The 15,334-nt window shown below is 40.8% G+C and overlaps 2 protein-coding genes across 2 annotated transcripts in view; one reads left to right on the forward strand and one right to left on the reverse strand.

The window, feature by feature from the left end:
- LOC132654782 (solute carrier family 22 member 19-like) overlaps window positions 1-986 on the forward strand; it is a 100,675-nt gene extending 99,689 nt beyond the window's left edge. The window contains exon 11 of the mRNA XM_060386084.1: window positions 384-986. The gene's annotated coding sequence lies outside the window, so the exon portion shown is untranslated. The remainder of the gene's footprint in view (window positions 1-383) is intronic.
- Window positions 987-12,576: 11,590 nt separating this feature from the next.
- The window catches only part of LOC110543269 (solute carrier family 22 member 19-like), a 34,885-nt gene continuing 32,127 nt past the window's right edge, over window positions 12,577-15,334 (reverse strand). Inside the window, exons 9-10 of the mRNA XM_060386061.1 lie at window positions 14,580-14,783; window positions 12,577-12,975 (exon numbers count right to left, since the gene is read on the reverse strand). Of these exons, the coding sequence (XP_060242044.1) occupies window positions 12,915-12,975; window positions 14,580-14,783 (265 nt within the window). The 3' untranslated portion in view covers window positions 12,577-12,914. The remainder of the gene's footprint in view (window positions 12,976-14,579; window positions 14,784-15,334) is intronic.

Here is a 15,334-nt window from a genome sequence, read left to right on the forward strand (position 1 = left end):
TTTTTCTACTAGTATAATATATCCAATATTTTCAAAATATTTTCTTTAAAATTATTTGTCAATTTGTAACATAAATTTAATGAGAGGCTATACATTTTGTCTGGTTAATAGGCAAAATACAGAATTCACAGTTACACATAACTTTTGTATAAAGAGTGAATTCTCTTCAATATGCTACTATCTCTTGCTACACTTATGTTTGGTTTTATAAAACTATTTAACATTTAATTTAATTTTAGGCTGAATTCAGTATCCTTGGCTATATCTGACAGTGCAGCTTGTTATTATATCACATATGTACAAAGAGGAGTGCACATTATCAGATATAGACCAAGGAGAAATGTGTTTCTTATATACTCATTCCATGTTCATTATCTTCACAGAATTCCATAACACAGAGGAGGAAAGAAAGCTCATACCTTGTAGGTATAAGGAAGAAGAATTTTGGTACAGTCATTGCCAGATGAAGGTGGTGCCAGTTTGGAAATGTAAAAGCCAGGTCTGCCAATATTATGTGTCCAATAGCACCAGCACATGATAACAGCAGTGCCACCACGGCTAGGAATTTAGGGCTTGTCCATTCTAGAGAAAAAGGTATATTGACTTAAGAAAGATTTCCAGGGTCAAAACCAAAATTTGAACAAGGTCCTATTTCAAAACCTTTAACTTACTGACCAAGGAACTATTTGCTAATACACCATCAACAGACAGTCCTGAGAGGAATCCAATTTAGCAGTAGTGAGAAAGGTGAGAGCAAACGCTGCACAGGTCTCATTGAAGGCCTTTTGCAGTAAAATACATGTGAAAATGAACTTCCTCCCAAACCTAAAGAAAAGGGAGAAATTAAATTTTGGAAACAGTGTAGTTTACATGAAACATTAAGATGGATATAGTTACAAATAATAAATAATTAGAAATAACCAAGAGTGTGTAAGCTCAAAAGATCTTTTTCCTTTTTTATAAATAAATATACATAGTGAAACAAGGCTTCTTGTTGATTTCTCACAGGCAATTTTATTAATTTGTGCCATATAAGTTGGTACTACATTACAATATATCATAAATATCCACAACAAATCATATATTTAGCATATTTATTACTGACTTGTTTTATTGATATGACAAAATACCCGTTGAAACCTACTTAAGGGGTAAAATACTTATTTCGGTAGAGAGTGTCAGCAGATACAGTTCATCACAATGAAGAAAGCATGGTAGATGGCAGTATGGTGGCGTGAGCATGTCAGAGATGAGTCATTTAGAGGCTGAACAAGTAAACGGAAATCATAACAGACCCTGAATAGGTATTTCCTTTAATATACAATCAAACAACTCAATTCTTTCAGTCACTCTGCTGTCAAATGTTCCACGTCCTCCCAAAACACCTCCGAAGCTAAATAGGACAAAGGATTCAAACACATGAACCTTTGCTGGGCAGGTGAGCATAGTACAAAACACATATGGTTCTTCTAACAGTAGGTACCTAAACAAGCACTTGCAAATTGAGTGATGCACGGAACACAACTAAAGTAATATCACAGGAATATTTGATCTGCACCTCCATTAAAAACCTCTTTTGTTAAATTTGGATTTATTGGCCTTGAAATTCTTGTTCCACTTTCCAGTACACGTTATGAGACAGCCGTGATTCAGGCCAAGGGACTTTTGGAAAGTTTTGAGGAAAGAAATAAGCAACACTGACCAGGAAGAAACAGTAAGGAAGAGGTGTTTAACATAAGAAAACAAAATTCAAGGGGGACGACAAGATGGCGGTGCCAGGAGAACACTGCATCTTGAGGAACAGGAAAACATTTCCCATTCAGGGACCAAGAGGCTGAACTCTGGGCCCTAAAACAACAGCGATCGTGTTCCTCAGGTGAGAGGAAACCCCCACGGCGTGGGAATCAGTCGGGTCCACTCTCAGGTCACCCAGCCAGAACCCGGAAGAGATCCCAGGTCCTGCAGGCACTAGGTCCCCAGACCAGAGCCACACGTCTACCTGTCCTGATCACCTTCCCAGGCTGAATGGTGGGCACAAAAACACCGGAGACTGGGAGGCCCTGTCACGAGAGAACTCCACAGGGAAGGAAGGAAATGATACTGACTTGGGTCACACAGGCTTTCCCTGGAAAAAGTCTCACAGACCAGTGGGTGTGCACTGCCAGCACTGTCCAGCCGCAGACCCAGACAGTCTCTGTGCACCAGGTATCTGGCACATACTGAGCTGTGCACCCCAGGGCAAAAAAAAAGACTGGGAGGCTGAAGAGCAGGGCAAGATGGTGGCACTAGGAGGACTCTCAGTCTGACCAGCAGCACAGCAGGATTGACACAGTGACCAGCAATCAGAACTCGTGGCCATAAAACACAAGCGATTGTGTTTCCCAGGTGAGAGGATACCCCACGGTGGGAGGTTCAATCAGCTTTTAACTCAACAGGGTAAACCTCAGAAGAGATCCCCGTTCCACCAGATGCTTGGCCGCCAGCCCCAGCCCAGAGCCACACACCAGTGTCTCTGGTCACGGTCCCAGACTGAACCGTGCACACCACATTATCAGAAACTGGAATTTTCAGTCTAGAGATAACCCCACGGTGCAGGAAACGATTGGGACCGACCTTAGGTCACCCAGACATCCCCTGGAAAAGACTCGGGGTCCACGGGCGCCCCAGGAGCCAGCCCAGAGCCAGAACCAGGGACCCAGGCTGCCTGACCCAGGGACCCAGGGACTCCTGCCTGCGCACCTGATTCGCTGCCTCAGATAGAACTGTGGGCCCCAGGGGACCATAGACTGAGTTTCACTGGCGGGTGCAAACCCACAGGGAGGGAAATGGCTGGTCTGATCTCAGAGCACTCAGCCAACACCCCCACCCCGAAAAGGTCTCCGGAAAATTTCCCAGTTTAGGCAGACGCCCAGGCTTCCAAAGGCTAGAAAGGCAGTTTCTGTTCACCAGCTAGCTGGCAGAGACTGAGCAGTGCGCCCCAGGGCAAAAAAGAGACTGGGAGTCCCTGTCTCCAGAGAATCCACAGGGAAGGAAGGAAACTGTACTGACTTAAATCACCCAGTCTTTCCCTGGAAAAAGTCTCGCAGACCGGCGGGGCCCAGCCGCCATCACTCAGCTGTGCTCCACACACAGGCACAAACAGATGCTGCGCGCAAGATGTCCAACTGTGTCACAGCAGCTGATCATTAAATTTACAGCAAGAAACCCAGAAACAGGGCAGCTGTCTTCAGGACTTCCCTGGGTGAGAGGAGAACCCACTCAATTAACAAAGACCACAGTTACCACTCAGGTCTCTATCCCTGAGGTGAGCAGCAGCAACTCCTGAAAAAACGCCAGCCACCCAGGGACTATACCCAAAAAGCTGAGAAGACTTCCTTCAAGAAAAACCAACTTTCTGCCAAGGGGATTCTCTCCACCACAAGATCCCCAGGAACCACCAGAAAATAACTCCAAACACCTAAGGTAGCCCAATGGGTAGAGGCCAGCATAAAAGCTCAACCAACAAAAGACAGAGCAATATGGCATCTCCAGAACCCAGTTACCCAGGGGCAAGTAGCCCTGGACACCCCAGCATAACTGAAATCCAAAAAGATGACCTAACAACTATGCTCATGAAGATGATAACAGAGAAAACAAATTAGATAGATAAAGACATAGAGGAAGATAAACTCAAACAGAATATTGCCATCTGTAAATAAACAGAGGAAGTTGCAGCCAAACAGTTTGTGGCCTTTAGAAAGGAAATGCTTAAAGCACTGAATGAAATATTAAAAAAGAGGTTGGTTCAAACAAACAGCTGAAAGAAGTGATGGAAAAACAGGAAAATACAGTCAAACAGGTGAAGTAAATCAAAAAAATGGCTCAAGATCTGAAGATAGAATTGGAAAAATTAAAGAAAACACAAATGGAGGAAATTGCAGAGAGAAAGAACTTAGGGAAGAAAACAGGAAATACAGAGGTTAGGATAACCAATAGACTAAAAGAGATGGAAGAAAGAATCTCAGGTGTGGAAGATACAATGGAAGAAATCGATGTATCTGTCAAAAAAATGTTAAATCCAAAAAAATTCTTGATGCAGACCGTCCAAGAAATCCAAGACAATATGAAAAGACAAAACCTAAGAATAATAGGTATAGAGGAAAAAGAAGACTCCCTTTTCCAAGGCCCAGAAAATATTTTCAACAAAATCATAAAAGAAAATTTCCCCAACTTAAAGGAGAGGACAATAAGAATACATGAGGCCTACAGAACACCCAACAAATTTGACCAGAAAAGAAAATCCTCCCGCCACATAATAATCAAAACAGTAAGTATACAGAACAAAGAAAAAAATACTAAAAGCTGCAAGGGAAAAAGGCCAAGTAACATATAATGGCAAACCCATTAGAATCAAAACTGACTTTTCAACAGAGACTATGAAAGCCAGAAAGGCCAGGATGGATATCATGCAGAGCCTAAGAGAACACAGATGTCAGCCCAGGCTACTATACCCAGCAAAACTCTCAGTCCTCATACACGGAGAAAACAAGATATTCAATGACAAAAACAAATTTCAACAATGCCTACACACAAATCCAGCATTACAGAAGACACTAGAAGGGAAAATACAACCCAAGAAAATTAGCTTCTTTCAAGAAAACACAGGAAATAATTAACCTTACTACAGTAAAACCAAAAGCAACCAAGCACACAACCCTATGACCACAACCAAATCAAAATCAAAGGATCTAAAAGCCACTGGTCATTAATCTCTCTCAATATCAATGGACTCAACTCTCCAGTAAAAACAGATTAACAGAATGGATACGTAAACTAAACCCAGCAATCTGTTGCATACAAGAAACACACCGAAGGCACAAAGATAGATATTACCTGAGGGTAAAGGGTTGGAAGATGACTTTCCAAGCAAATGGACCTAGGAATCAAGCAGGAGTAGCCATTCTAATATCTGATAAAATAGACTTTCAACCAAAATTAATAAAAAGAGATGGAGAAGGACATTTCATACTCATCAAAAGAAAATTCCACAAGGAAAACATCACAATCCTGAACATCTATGCCCCAAATACAAGGGCACCCACATTTGTAAAAGAAACATTGATAAAATTTAAACCACATATAGATCCCCACACATTAATAGTGGGAGACTTCAACACCCCACTCTCAACAAAGGACAGGTCAACAAGACAGAAATTAAACAAAGAAACAATGTCTCTAATAGAGGTCATGAATCAAATGGACCTAACAGACATTTACAGAACTTTACACCCAAACACAAAAGAATTTACCTTCTTCTCAGCAACTCATGGAACCTTCTCTAAAATAGACCATATAGTTGGTCACAAAGCAAGCCTCAACAGATACAAGAAGATTGAAATAATCCCTTGTATCTTGTCTGATCACCAAGGAAGAAAGCTGGACCTCAACAATAACAGAAATAGCAAAAAGCCTACACACACATGGAAACTGAACAACTTGTTACTAAATGACAGCTGGGTCAGGGAAGAAATAAAGAAAGAAATTAAAGTGTTCCTAGAACTCAATGAAAATGAAGACAAAACATACCCAAACTTGTGGGACACAATGAAAGCAGTGCTAAGAGGAAAGTTCATAGCACTAAGTGCCTTCAAGAAGAAATTCGAGACAGCTCATTCAAGCACCTTAATGGCTCACTTAAAAACCCTAGAAAAAGAAGACGCAGACACACCAAAAAGGAGTAGACAGCTGGAAATAATCAAACTCAGGGCTGAAATCAATCAATTTGAAACAAATAAAACAATTCAAAGAATCAATGAAACCAAGAGCTGGTTCTTTGAAAAATCAACAAGATAGACAAAGCCTTAGCCAAGCTAACTAAAAGGCAGAGAGACACCGCCCAAATCAACAAAATCAGAAATGAAAAGAGGGACATAACTACAGACACTGAGGAAATCCAAACAATCACTAGGATTTACTTCAAAAGTCTATATGCCACAAAGTTTGAAAATTTAAATGAAATGGACAATTTTCTTGATCGCTTTGCCTTACCAAAGCTGAATCAGGACCAGGTAAATTAACTATAGTCCTGTATTTCGCAAAGAAATAGAAGTGGACATCAAAAGTCTCCCATCCAAAAAAAGCCAAGGACCAGATGACTTCAGCGCAGAATTCTACCAGACCTTCAAAGAAGAGCTAACTCCAATTCTCTTCAAACTATTCCACAAAATAGAAACAGAAGGAACATTACCAAACTCATTTTATGAAGCCTCAGTCACCTTGGTACCTAAACCTCACAAAGACTCAACTAAGAAAGAGAATTTCAGGCCAATCTCCCTTATGAACATTGATGCAAAAATACTAAACAAAATACTTGCAAACTGAATCCAAGAACACATCAAAGATATTATCCACTATGACCAAGTAGGCTTCATCCCAGGTATGCAGGGGTGGTTCAATATACAGAAATCCATCAATGTGATCCACCATATTAACAAACTGAAAGAAAAAAACACATGATAATCTCCCTAGATGCTGAAAAAGCATTTGACAAAATCCAACATCCATACATGTTTAAAGTCTTGGAGAGATCAGGGATACAAGGCACATATCTAAACATAGTAAAGGGAATATACAGCAAGTTTATAGCCAACATCAAACTGAACAGAGAGAAACTTAAAGCAATCCCACTGAAATCAAGGAGAAGACAAGGCTGCCCACTCTCTCCATATCTCTTCAACATAGTGCTGGAAGTCCTTGCTACAGCAATAAGACAGGTGAAGGAGATCAAGGGGATACAGATGGGAAAGGAAGAAGTCAAATTATCACTATTTGCAGATGATATGATAGTATACATGAGTGACCCCAAAAACTCTACCAGGGAACTACTACAGCTGATAAACACCTTAAGCAAAGTGGCCAGATACAAAATTAACTCAAAAAAATCAGTAGCACTCCTGTATACAAAAGACAAAAGGGCTGAGAAAGAAATTAGGGAAACAACACCCTTCACAATAGCCACAAATGACATAACGTACCTTGGTGTAACCCTAACCAAGCAAGTCAAAGACTTGTATGAAAAAAATTTCAAGTCTCTGAAGAAATAATTAGAAGAAGATATCAGAAGATGTAAAGATCTCCCATGCTCATGGCTTGGCAGGATCAACATAGTAAAAATGGCCATCTTACCAAAAGCAATCTACAGATTTAATGCAATTCCCATCAAATTACCAACACAATTCTTTACAGACCTGGAAAGAAAAATTCTCAACTTCATATGGAATAACAAGAATCCCAGGATTGCTAAAACAATCCTCTACAATAAAAGATCTTCTGGAGGTATCTCCATCCCTGATCTCAAGCTGTACTATAGAACAACAGTTATAAAAACTGCATGGTACTGGCATAGAAACAGAATGGTGGATCAATGGAACCGAATAGAAGACCCAGAAATAAACCCACACACCTATGAATACTCGATTTTTGACAAAGAAGCCAAAACCATTCAATGGAAAAAAGACAGCATCTTCAACAAATGGTGCTGGTCCAACTGGATGTCTACATGCAGAAAAATGAAAATAGATCCATATTTATCACCCTGCACAATACTGAAGTCCAAGTGGATCAAAGACCTCAACATAAAACCAGATACTCTAAATCTGTTAGAAGAAAAAGTGAGGAACAGCCTAGAACTCATTGGCACAGGAGACAACTTCCTGAACAGAACACCAACAGCACAGGCTCTAAGAGCAACAATCAATAAATGGGACCTCCTGAAACTGAAAAGCTTTTGTAAAGCAAAGGATACTGTCATCAAAACAAAGCGACTGCCTACAGATTAGGAAAGAATCTTCACCAACCCTTTATCTGACAGAGGACTCATATCCAGTATATATAAAGAACTAAAGAAGCTGAAAAGCAGCAAATCAAGTAATCCACTTAAAAAATGGGGAACAGAGCTAAACAGAGAATTCTCTGTAGAGGAATATCGAATGGCAGAGAAGCATTTAAAGAAATGCTCAACCTCATTAGCCATTAGGGAAATGCAAATCAAAATAACCCTGAGATTTCACCTTACACCCATGAGAATGGCCAAAATCAAAAACTCAAGTGACAACACATGCTGGAGAGGTTGTGGAGAAAGGGGAACCCTTCTCCACTGCTCATGGGAATGTAAACTTGTACAACCACTCTGGAAATCAATCTGGCACTTTCTCAGACAACTAGGAATAGCGCTTCCCCAAGATCCAGCCATACCACTCCTGGGCATATATCCAAAAGAGGCTCAAGTACACAAAAAGGACATTTGCTCAACCATGTTTGTAGCAGCTTTATTTGTAATAACCAGAAGCTGGAAACAACCCAGATGCCCCTCAACTGAAGAATGGATGCAGAAATTGTGGTACATCTATACAATGGAATATTACTCAGCAATGAAAAATAAGGAAATCATGAAATTTGCAGGTAAATGGTGGGACCTGGAAAGGATCATCCTGAGTGAGTTGTCCCAAAAGCAAAAAGACACACATGGTATATATTCACTCATATAGACATACAACATAGGACAAACCCACTAAAATCTGTGCATCTAAAGAAACTAAGGAAGAGAGAGGACCCTAACTAAAATGCTCAATCTCCATCCTGAAAGGCAAAGAGGATGGACATCAGAAGAAGAAAACAGGAAACAACCTAGAAACCTTCTACAGAGGGCCTCTGAAAGCCAGAAGAAGAAAACAGCAAACTAGGAACCTACCACAGAGGGCCTCTGAAAGCCTCTGCCCTGCAGACTATCAAAGCAGATGCTGAGACTTAGGGCCAACTGTTGGGCAGAGTGCATGGAATTTTATATAAGAAGTGGGAAATAGTAAGAGCTGGAGAGGACAGGGTCTCCACAAGGAGAGCAACAGAACAAGAAAATTTGAACACAGGGAACTTCCCAGAGACTCATACTCCAACCACGGATTATTCATGGAGATAACCTAGAACCCCTGCACAGATGTAGCCCATGGCAGTTCAGTGTCTAAGTGAGTTACATAGTAATGAGAAGAGGGACTGCCTCTGACATAATCTAATTGGTCTGCTCTTTGATCACCTCCCCCTGAGGGGGGAGCAGCCTTACCAGGCCACAGTAGAGGACAATGCAGCCACTTTTGATGAGAACTGAAAGACTAAGATCAGAAAGGAGAGGAGAACCTCCCCTATCAGTGGACTTGGGGAGTGGCATGCATGCAGAAAGGGGAGGGAGGGTGGGATCGGGAGGGGAGGAGAGAGGGGCTTATGGGGAGATACAAAATGAATAAACTGTAATTAATAAAAAAATTAAAAAAATAAATAAATAAAAATATTTCCAACTACAAAAAAAAAATGGGGTACAGAGCTAAACAGAGAATTCTCAATGGAGGAATATCGAATGGCTGAAAAACAAAGAAATGCTCAACATCCTTACTCATCAGGGAAATGCAAATCAAAATGACCCTGAGATTTCACCTTATACCCATCAGAATGGCCAAGATAAAAAACTCAAGTGACAACACTTGCTGGAGAGGATGTGGAGAAAGGGGAACCCTCCTCCACTGCTGGTGGGGGGTTCAACCACTTCTACAACCACTTTGTAACTCAATCTGGCGCTTCCTCAGACAAATAGAAATAGCATTCCTCAAGATCCAGCTATACCACTCCTAGACATATATCCAAAAGATCCTCAAGTATACAACAAGGACATTTGCTCAACCATGTTTGTAGCAGCTTTATGTGTAATAGCCAGAAGCTGGAAACAACTCAGATGCTCCTCAACTGAGGAATGGATTCAGAAATTGTGGTACAGTTACACAATGCAATATTACTCAGCAATAAAAAACAGGGAAATCATGAAATTTGCAGGCAAATGGTGGGAACTGGAAAAAAATCATCCTAAGTGAGGTATTCCAGAAGCAGAAAGACACACAGGGTATATACTCACTCATAAGTGGATATTAGATATATAATATAGGATAAACATACTAAAATCTGTATACCTAAACAAACTAATCAAGAAGGAGGATGCTGGCTAAGATGCTCAATCCTCATTCAGAAAGGCAAAGAGGATGGACATCAGAAGAGAGAGAAAACAGGGAACAGGACAGGAGCCTACCACAGAAGGCCTCTGAAAGGCCCTGCAGAGTGTCAGAACAGATGCTGAGACTTATAGCCCAACTTTGAGCGAAGTTCAGGGAATCTTATGAAAGAAGGGGAAGATAGTAAAACCTGGAGAGGACAGGAGCTCCACAAGGAGAGCAACAGAACCAAAAAAATCTGGGCACAGGGGTCTTTTCTGAGACTGATACTCCAACCAAGGACCATTCATGGAGATAACCTAGAACCTCTGCACAGATGTAGACCATGGCAGTTCAGTGTCCAAGTAGGTTCCATAGTAATGAAAACAATGACTGTCTCTGACATGAACTGATTGGCCTGCTCTCTGATCACCTCTCCCTGAAGGGGGAGCAGCTTTACCAGGCCACAGAGGAAGACAATGCAGCCACTCCTGATGAGATCTGATAGACTAGGATCAGAAGGAAGGAGAGGAGGACCCTGTCAGCCCTACTCAGCAACAACATGCTCCCCATCCACATTGATGGGCCTCTAGTATCATATGCTTAGGAACATTTGCACTTTTAGACTTTTAAGAAGTGCTGACAGTGAAATCCATGGGGACTGTGGACAATGAGCAGAATACATTTTTTTTTCTGTAGCTCACATGAAACTTGCCCCCAGATTCTCTGCCTAGCCACAAAATCACCCTGATTCTGGGCAACAGCAAGATATCTGAGACAAGTCTCAGCAATGTCCAGGAGACAAACAAAAACAATTATGCTCAGGGCAGAATGTTATGATTTAGATCAGAGATATCCACAAAGTATTTGCCAGCAGGTGGTGCTATTGTGAAGTAGTAAAAACTTGAGAGATTTTTTTCTTTTTATTTATATTTTTATTAATTAGAGTTTACTCACTTTGTATCCCACCTGTAGCTCCCTCCCACCTCCCTTCCTAGTCCCACCTTCCTTCCCTCTTCTCCTTCCATGCTCCTCCCCCAGTCCACTGATAGGGGAGGTCTTCCTCCCCTTCCTTCTGATCCTATCAGGTCTGATCTATCAGGTCTCATCAGGAGTAGCCGCATTGTCTTTTTCTGTTAACTGGTAAGGCTGCTCCCTTCTTTGGGGGGAGGTGATCAAAGAGGAGGCCAATCAGTTTATGTCACAGACAGTCCCTATTCCCCTTACTAGAAAACCCAAAGATTTTTTTTTTTGGTTCTGTTGCTCTCATTGTGAAGATCCTGTCCCCTGCAGGTCTTACTATTTCCCACTTCTTTCATAAGATTCCCTGTGTTCTACCCGAAGTTTGGTTATGAGTCTCAGCATCTGCTTTGATACCCTGCAGGGTAGAGTCTTTCAGAAGCCCTCTGTAGTAGGCCCCTGTCCTGTTCCATTTTCTCCCTCTTCTGATGTCCATCCTCTTTGCCTTTCTGAATGAGTATTAAGCATCTTAGCCAGAGTCCTCCTTCTTGATTGGTTTCTTCAGGTGTATAGAGTTTAGTAGGCTTATCCTATATTATATGTCTAATATTCACTTATAAGTGAGTATATACCATGTGTGGCTTTCTGCTTCTGGAATACCTCACTTAGGATGATCTTTTCCAGTTCCTACCATTAGCCTGCAAATTTCATGATTTCCTTGTTTTTTATTGCAGAGTAGTACTCCATTGTGTAACTGTACCACAATTTCTGAATCCATTCCTCAGTTGAGGAGCATCTGAGTTGTTTCCAGCTTCTGGCTGTTACAAATAAAGCTGCTATGAAAATGGTTGAGCAAATGTCCTTGTTGTATACTTGAGGATCTTTTGGATATATGTCTAGGAGTGGTATAGCTGGATCTTGAGGTAGTGCTATTCCTAATTGTCTGAGAAAGCACCAGATTGATTTCCAAAGTGGTTGTACAAGTGGTTGAACCCTCCACCAGTAGTGGAGGAGGGTTCCTCTTTCTCCACATCCTCTCCAGCATGTGTTGTCACTTGAGTTTTTTATCTTAGCCAGTCTTATGGATGTAAGGTGAAAACTGAAAAGTTTCTGTAAAGCAAAGGACACTGTCACCAAAACAAAACGACTGCCTACAGATTGGGAAAGAATCTTAACCAACCCTATATCTGACAGAGAGCTAATATCCAGAATATATAAAGAACTCAAGAAGTTAAAGAGCAACAAATCAAGTAATCCAATTTTAAAAATGGAGTACAGAGCTAAGGAGAGAATTCTCTGTAGAGGAATATAGAATGCCAGAGAAACACTTAAAGAAATGCTCAACATCCTCAGTCATCAGGGAAATGCAAATCAAAATGACCCTGGGAGATGGTTTTTTGTTAGAAGTTAGGTCAGTGATGTCTTTGAGAAGATTCAAGGAACCTGGTGCTTTTCTCTTTTTGATTTATGGCCCCAGAAATTAGCAACTTAGACCCACAATATCCTGTCCACTTTGATGTCCTGCCCTATCACAGGACAAAAACCAGACCATTAAACCATGGACTGAAACATTTGAAATTGTTAGTAAAAATACATCTTCTTATATACAATAGTTTATTAAATATTTTATTTAGTATGTATGGTTCCAAACTATGCCCCATTATATCATCTCCAGTTTCTTCCTCTCATACTTCCTCCTTCAATCTCATGTGCTCTTGCTTTTGTTTTTTATTGTTCCCTGTATGTGCATGGGTGCGGAGTCATCTCCTGAGGCATGGGTAGCCTCTCAGGATTCACACCCCTGGAACTTTCTAACTTAACACAAACTTTTACTATATTGTTGTTTGCTTAAAATTTGCTGTATCCAGAGTGATCCTAGATCATCGTAAATCTAAGTGATATTTTTCTTATCTTGCTCCTTGATCAGATTCCAGTTCTTGGAGTTCCTTAAAACCGTGTCACTTTGATGAACATATCTTTCTGCTTTGTTTGTCTGGAGACGCTCCCTCTGTAACACATACAGCAAACATCAAAAACATATAACAGTGAACACAGTGAACAGAGAACAGAGGACACAGAGAAAAATTACATTCCCTACATTCTTCAGTGTAAACTCATCCTTCACTCAACATCCATTATTTATGGCAAGTAATTTGAGTATGTCTTGTGAAATAAAAGGCCAACCTCCCCAGTAGCCTCCGTGTGATGGATAATCTTTTTTTAATTAAATTTTATTTTTTACATTAAGTACATTTTATTCACTTTGTATCCCAGCTGTAGCCCCTTCCCTCATTCCCTCCCAATCACACCCTCCCTCCTTCATCTCTTCCCATGCCCCTCTCCAAGTCCACTGATAGGGAGGTCCTCCTCCCCTTCCATCTGACCCTAGCTTATAGGTCTCATCAGGACTGGCTGCAATGTCCTCCTCTGTGGCCTGGCAAAGCTGTGCCTCCCTTGGGGGTGGGGGCAGGGTGGTCAAAGAGTCAGCCACTGAGTTCATGTCAGAGACAGTCCTTGTTCCCCTTACTAGGGAACCCACTTGAATACTGAACTGCCATGGACTACATCTGAGCAGGGGTTCTAGGTTATATCCATGAATGGACCTTGGTCCTTGGTTGGAGTATCAGTGCCTTGTGCCCAGATATTTTGGTTCTGTTGCTCTCCTTGTGGAGCTGTGATGGATAATCTCGGTGTCAACTTGACATACCAGAGAAGAGAGAACTTTGGTTGAAGGATTGATTCATCAGATTAGTCTGTGGCGTGTCTTTGAAGCATTTTATTGACTGCTAATTGATATAAGGGAGTTCAGCTCACTGTGATACTACCCTTAGGCAAATAGCCTGAACTTTATATGCTTGGCAGCTGAGCAAGCCAGAGGAAGCAAATCAAGGAAATAACATTTCTGGATTATTTTCTGCTTGAAGCTCCTGTCTTGGCTCTCCTCAGTGATGAACTCTAATCTAGTAACTAAAATATAGCCTCTTCTCCTCGAGTTGCATTTGGTCAGTGTTTTATTATAGCAACAGAGATGCAAACTAGGACAAACTTTCTACTTTGGTTATCATGGTGTTCTCCAAGGATGTTTTGGGTGGTGGAAAGCAATGAAAATGTCCCCCAAAAGTTTTGAAATCCTGCCCATTATTTCATATTCTATGATCCCTTTGTTGACTATGACCTTCTTCTCTGTCATGAACACTTTCATTCCTAATGAAAGGAAGATAATCTGAATCTCATAGCGAAAACAAGAGTCCTTCCCTCAGATTCAGTGTCATTTGTGGCAGGTCCTTTAGGTCTATGTAATTTTCTTTAAGTTATTCAGTGACCATCGCACACTCAAGCATATAGGTACTGTCAGCTTCATCTCTATATCTCCCTATGCAATCTAGGTAGTGCTGGTCTTTGTTAGAGAATCCTCCAGGCACATCTGAAACCACTGTATAAAAAATATGCAAATGGTTCCTATACCAAACACAATTTCCTTGTGTAAACAAAAAAAGAACCATCTAGTTTTTAGCCTGCCTGGCACTAGTTTGAGAAACAAGGCTATTTCACCTTCCTCATCACAGACCATTAACAACACACAAGTTCTATGAGGGGCAAGATTATACTCACTCATTTTCCACATCTTGGATGGAGTCAGGCAGAGGCTGATTCTTGGTCTCAGGAAGAAGAAGGACAACAAGGCCACCAAGGAAGGGGAGGACCCCATAGATGATCCAGGGCAAGGAGGCAGAATATGTCTTGAGGATCATAAACAGGGGAGACAGGGCTGCCCCAGCACTACCAGCAATTCCAATGACTCCTAAAGCAGTTGCCCTTGAGCACAAAGCAGATTTCAGAAATAACCGCATGGGGATGCACATTTAAAATATGTTTCTTACCATCTTGCATTAATTAGAGAAATCAGCAGTGTAGTTAGACATAAAAATGTTGATAATTTTTGTTCTTGTTTTTCCTATTTCTGTTTCATTTGGTAATATCTTTTCTCAAGGTCACAATATTAAAATACTCATTTCTCACTTACAAAACCAAACACAGAAAAACAAAGACGACATGTTTTTTCTAATGGGGAGATCCTAGATTTTAGCTTTTATGTATATGTGTACATGGGACGAAGGTATAGGAAAATAGAGGCTAGGAAAATAGAAAGGGAACAATAGAAAGTGATAGAAAATATATTAAGTGAGAAAAGGCTAATGGTATATATACATGGGACATAAAAGAAGGAGGGTGGTAGCTAAAGAGATGGAGGTAACTAGCAAAGGGAACTTGAGGGACAAAAGTGGCAGAGCAACCAAAACAAAATAGATGAAAAATGTATAATAAACATACTGTTCTTTATGTTAACTTTTTTTTTTTTTTTTTTT

Source organism: Meriones unguiculatus, chromosome 1, assembly GCF_030254825.1.
Source record: "Meriones unguiculatus strain TT.TT164.6M chromosome 1, Bangor_MerUng_6.1, whole genome shotgun sequence".
Taxonomy (NCBI): Eukaryota; Metazoa; Chordata; class Mammalia; order Rodentia; family Muridae; genus Meriones; species Meriones unguiculatus.